At 32.7% G+C, this 6,256-nt stretch overlaps 1 protein-coding gene across 1 annotated transcript in view; it reads right to left on the bottom strand.

Annotated features, from left to right (window-relative positions):
- Nucleotides 1-6,256, bottom strand: part of LOC106465138 (sarcoplasmic calcium-binding protein 1-like) — a gene marked incomplete at its 5' end in the record, with an annotated part of 26,609 nt that overhangs the window by 6,387 nt on the left and 13,966 nt on the right. The window contains one exon of the mRNA XM_013925337.2: nucleotides 3,221-3,350. Coding sequence (XP_013780791.1) covers nucleotides 3,221-3,350 — 130 coding nt within the window. The remainder of the gene's footprint in view (nucleotides 1-3,220; nucleotides 3,351-6,256) is intronic.

Raw genomic sequence — 6,256 nt, 5'->3', positions numbered from 1 at the left:
CAAACAAACAAACAAACAAATGATAATTTTTTAAGGTTAATTTCAAGAGCAGAAAATGTTTCCGAACTAGGTGATAGTGGCGTATTAGAACAAAAGAATATATATATGTACAGGGCTGGCCAAAATTTACTTCGTTTTGTTTAATGTTGTTAAACACAATGGAATATCTGTACTTTGCCTACCACGGCTATCGAAACCGGATTTGTAGCGTCGTAAGCCTACAAACTTACTGCTGAGTTACTGGGGAAAGGGGCATTTATTTGTGTATAAATGTATAGGTGGCGAGAAAACCCTAAAACTATAGTTTTGTCATTTAGTTCATATGTATAAAAACATACCTTTACATAAAACGACTGTAGGTAGCCCTACAAGGTGACCTTGAAAACCAGTAATGCTATTTCATTTTAAGAATACAGTAAAAGGCAAGCCATATTAAATGCTCAATATGTTCTCGGGCCCGGCATGACCAGGAGGTTAGGGCGCTTGCCTCGCAATCTGAGGGTCGTGGGTTCGAATCCCCGTCTCACCAAACATGTTCGCCCTTTCAGCTGTGGGGGCGTTACAATGTGACGGCCAATCCCACAATTCGTTGTGTAAAAGAGTAGCCCAAGAGATGGCGGTGGGTGATGATAACTAGCTACACTCCCTCTAGTCTTACACTGCTAAATTAGGGACGGCTAAGGCGCAGATAGACCTCGTGTAACTTTGCGCGAAATTCAAAAACAAACAATATGCTCTACGCCCATTTTAACACCAGATTTCAAACAAGTTAGGACTTGATAGACGAAATAATATGGATCGCCTAATGATGAACATGATTTTCTGCTCAAGAGTTAATATTCAGTAGTTGTAAGAAATCCTTGTGATAAATGAGTTAATGAACGGGCTCTGACATCAAACTAACACTTTTAACTACAGTTCCTAAATGATTATAGATAGAACTTTTAACGGCATCTTTGTTATCCTACAATGTCAATATTGGTGCTCTGTTATTAAACAGAGCTGTGTACCATCTTTAAACGTTAAAAACCTCTATATATAATTACTTAAGTACCTTTCTGTTTACTTCCCATCAGTGATAGGTTGGTAATACTTTAGCAAGTGTTTTCAGCAAAACATTTTACATTTGTAGAATTTGCCAATACATGTATGTTTTAATTTTGCAATTTAATATGCACTGTGCAGTATAAATATATATATACAGAACAATATATCAATATATCTGTAACCAAAACTTCAATAAGATACAAATAAAAAATTCGGGAATAGCAGACTATTCTATTTTTTCTCTCCTCTTATAATTTCTTCTATCGGTCTCGTGACTTCAAACATCACTCTTCAGGATGTTATTTTATTGAGAATCTATAACAAATACCGTTTTTTCAACTCAACATCCATAATCTAAACTAAATACATATACTTTACAAATGTACAAACATATAATACACTCCATGTATAAATTAAGTACATTAAAAATGCTCATAAAATAAGTAATATTAATCAATATCTTTTCTTTTTTAAATTAAAATCTTATTATAATTATACTTTCTCTTATTATTTTAGAAATGCAGTTTATTTAACCTATAATTTCTTACTATTACTTACTTTTGTCTTTTCTGCAAGTCTTATTAACAGTCTTCACGGTTTCTCAATTCTTACTGACTTTACACAAGGACGTTTTGTATAAACTCACATCAGTATGTAGATTTTTTTAGTAGTCATCCCAAACATATAAAATTAAATGTTCCCGTGAATCTTGCGAGTAGATTATAGCGTTTGATTTCCAATGAAGAAACGAGAGCTAATAGATTATTAGGACTAAGATAATTCTTAGTTAAGTGTCACTGTCCAGAAAAAACTTATATTAAGAGGTTTTGAAAGTTCTAAGAAGAACTTCTTTTTATAAAAAAAACATTTAAACAGTTTGTTTTTAATTATGCACAAAGCTACACAAGAGCTATCTGTGCTCTGCCCACCACGGGTATCGAAACCCGGTTTCTAGCGTTGTAAGTCCGTAGACATACCGCTGTGCCACTGTAGGGCCATTTAAACATTTTAAATTTTCTCAAAAACATCCATTAAAACGTTTGCTGACATACAGTTGGCTTTTATTACGGGACATCTAACACGGAATTTAATAAATAAAAATTTTCAGGTTGTCTTCTTGATAAAATAATTATATTGTTTTTGAATAGATCTTTCAGTTTTTTTATCTACAGTTTGTTTTAATTGTGTATTAAGAAATGAAATATCAATTTGTGTTTTTGTACAATGAGTCACAACAAAAGGTATTAGATTCTCTTTAGGTTCACTAATCTCTTCTAAAAGACCCTTCTTTTATATTTCCCCTTTTCGGGTGTGTAATGTAAAATATAAAATATTATTTTCAAAAAATATTTTATAACTATTTTGGCGCCACTTTAAATAGTAAGACGACAGAAGAAACTGGTTGTGTAAAATCAGTAGGACTTGTGAAAACTGTTACTAAGACTTACAGAAAATAAAATAAGTAATAATACAAACTTATAGGATGAATAAATTACATTCTTATAATAATAATAAGAGAAAAGATTATTAGAATAATATTTTAATTTAAAATGTATATTGACTGATTTTATTTATTTTTGAGCATTTTCATTGTACTTAATTTATACATTGAGTGTTTGTTTGTAGTTAAGCGAAAAGCTACACCACGGGCATCGAAACCCGGTTTCTAGTGTTGTAAATCCGCAGACATGTCGCTGTGCCACTGGGGGACATATATACATGGAGTGTATTATACGTTCATACACTTAGACGGCTTATCGACTTCTTGAGAAGAATTCTAAGAAGAAAGTAAACCTACAGACATCGGTCTTGTTTAACAAAATCTGCCTACACTTAGAAAGTATATGTATTTAGTTTAGTTTAGTTGAAAAACAGTATTTGTTATGATATTCAGTAAAATAACATCCTAAAGAGTGATCTTTGAAGTTACGAAATCGCTTGAAGAAACTAATAAAGGAGAGAAAAACAGAACAGTCTGATATTACAGTATTTTCTTATATATATATTTATACACCTGTACAAACTGGTAAAGCTGAGCTATGGGTTTTATACCACCACCACCTACACCTTTATAGTCAAACTTACTGTATGCCAGACCTGTATAAGGATGCCTTGTTGGACGTAAAGACTTACACAAGCAACACACAGAGAATTCTTTCTTTGTGATACTTACTGTTAATATCAGTAGTGTTGAACTTGGAAGTGATGGCGTACTTCAGAGAATCAGGAAAACTGTCAAAGTTTTTCCCTACACAGACATTCTGAACAGCCTGTTTAAACTCCTCAACTGTCACTTGTCCATCCTGCAAATATGGAAGTCTTTGTCTTTTAATTAAGTCTGTATTTTATAAACCTTACTTTCAACATTTATCAGATTTTGAAGAGTGATCACGATTGTTAGGTTAAGCTCACCTAAAATACAAATATATAGCGTCGATTTAATACTAGAAGATATGTAAACAAATATCAAATGATAACACTGTATTTACAAAATATCTACTAAAAGAAAAAAAAGCATTGCGCAAAAACAAAACTTAACTTATGTTGACTTATTACTTTGCTATAATAATCTAGACAATGAATACGATGGTTTATGGGTCGAATCCTTAAAACGTGCCCCAAACTTTGAAACAGTGGGTGCACAATAGAAATAACGTTTAAAATTCATTCAGTCAGGTCAGAGTAGCCCAAGAGTGCCCAATGGGTGCTGTTAATTACACAGGCCTGGGAATTTAAACTTTGGTTTTAATAACGGATTTTTTATAATTTAGCTACGTAGATTTCGAAAATAATATTAATTTTTTTCTATCACGTAAGGATTTTTTATAAATCGGGAAGAAAAAAACATTCTTACTTAGATCAACTTATTATGTCTATTACCACACTGAATAGTTTTTATTATTATGTTTGTTAACAAAAATACAAACAAACTGAAGAAAAAGGAAGAACATTAATGTCAAACGAATATGCATCCTCATTCATCCTGATTTTTTTTTGTATGAAATCTACGTCTTGCAGTCTCAAAACTACGTGTTGTGGTCTTTCTTTTATGTATTGCGTTATGACGTTTTGTGAAAAATCTGTACGTGATGGAGAAAAATTGATATCATTTTCGGATTCAGCGTACAGGAATTACTGTAGAACATGTAAATATTTCAATACAATAAAACCATCGCAGGCCTGTGTTATCTACCTTCCCTCACGCTTACCGGTTCAAGATTAGGGAACAGATATCCCTTGTGTAGCTTCGTACGAACATTTTAAACATTCTCAACAACAGTAACATTTGCTATAAAGATGTAAAGTGTAACAAGAATTATTTTCGCCACTATTTTAATAAAAAATTAAAAGATACATTTTGTTCCCTAAGTATATTATATATCGTTTCTACTAAACCATAATAAATTGACCATGTGGTAAGAAATAAAAATTCTATGAATTAAATTAACTGTGTCTCCTATTACTCATCAATCATTAATTTTTCTCTACTTTTTCTAGTCACATGTCATGGCTGAAGAGAGGGCGTAACACTCTAGTAATCCGCCAGTCTTTAGCTATTAACTGTGTCCACTTTATACATAAGTATTTAATACGTTATGCAAGTTATTAATGTTTCATGTTAAAATGTATTTTATTATTTATGTTTTAATTCGTCAAATGTATAATAGAATAGCAAATATCTTCAAGCTGCATATCATATAAATATTAAAAGAAAAGAAAAAAAACCTGTCACTGGTTTCAAATGATAAATATCACGTATTTTATAAAAAAGTGTCGTGGTTTTCTTTGGTTTCAAGATATGTCAAAAGTGAATGAATAATGAGGAAAGTCGCTATGTTTTTTAGCGTAAGGCTTCACAATGAGATATCTGTGCTCTGCCCATCGAGGGAAATCGACTATGAGTAATGCAACAACGTAGCATGCATAAGTGGAGCTAGTGAAAATATACGAGTTAATATTACCCCATAAATTGGAGATGGCACGAAAAGATTACGTTAATCAAAACTGCAGACAGTGGATAAAATTTAACATACTGTGAGTAATGCAAAAACGGAGCAAGGGTTATTACCTAGAATTCAGTAAGAGTGCAAACAAAATAACGATTCCTGAGAGGAAGGAAGAGGTCAACGCTGAATCTGACCTTCTCTGGCCCAATACATGGACCTAATCCCGATGTAGAAGAAGAAGAAAGCACACCTATCTGCTGTGTCCACTGAGGGGAATCGAACCCCGTAATTTCACGTTTCAAGTCCGTAAACTTACCGTTGTCCCGCCGGGGGGACTGGAAAAAATCGAACCCAGAGTTTAGCGTTGTACGTCTGTAAACTTACGCTGATCCACAGAGGGACTTTTTTATATGGTAAAATGTTTATTTATGCGCAACCACAATTTTTCGTTATACATATCATTGAAAAATTCGTAAAACACTCGCTTTATTCTACTTAATTCCTTACATAATTTTTTGTAAAGTATTAATTTTTGCTTGCAAAATTTATCACAATGTTTTTGAAAATTAGTGAATATTGTTCAAACTTGCGTGTTTCTTGTTGTTTTTTTATATTCAAATCTCGTTAAGGTTGTTTAAAAATAACAGAATATTAACAACGGTCTTTTTTTTATTTCAGCGGAGATTTTAACCTACAAATATCATTTCTGTGTTTCATTATTATTAACAGTCAGGAAAGGTCCTACTTCTAGTAATTTCATTCCAATATAAAGAACACCATCTTCAGTTAAACAAGATGAGATCAGTTTGACAAGAAGGAAATGGCTTTCTTTTCCACTATGGATCTTTTGATCGTATATTGATCAAAGTCAAGAGCTTTTCCGGTTCTTATGGTGCCAAGTAAACACCTCATAATGATTCATCAAAGTCTTGGACGGAAATGGTCGTCGGTTCGAGGTCCTGAAATAATTTAATGAAATTCTCTTTCCAAAGAGGATTAAAGAGAATTCTTAGATTAACACCAAAAACCGATTTATAAATCTCATGACTGGTGCTGATTGTGGAAATAAAAATAAGTATTATTTTAGATTTTTCTTTTGTTTTAAGCGAATAGCTGCATAATCTGATACTGCGCTATGCTCACCACAGGGAACAAAGTTTGTTTGATTGTTGAATTTCGCGCAAAGCTACACGAGGGCTATCTGCGCTAGCCGTCCCTAATTTAGCAGTGTAAGACTAGAGGGAAGGCAGCTAGTCATCACC

The sequence above is a fragment of the Limulus polyphemus genome, unplaced genomic scaffold, assembly GCF_000517525.1.
Source record: "Limulus polyphemus unplaced genomic scaffold, Limulus_polyphemus-2.1.2 Scaffold1847, whole genome shotgun sequence".
Lineage (NCBI taxonomy): Eukaryota > Metazoa > Arthropoda > Merostomata > Xiphosura > Limulidae > Limulus > Limulus polyphemus.
This window is presented reverse-complemented; position numbering and strand designations above follow the sequence as displayed.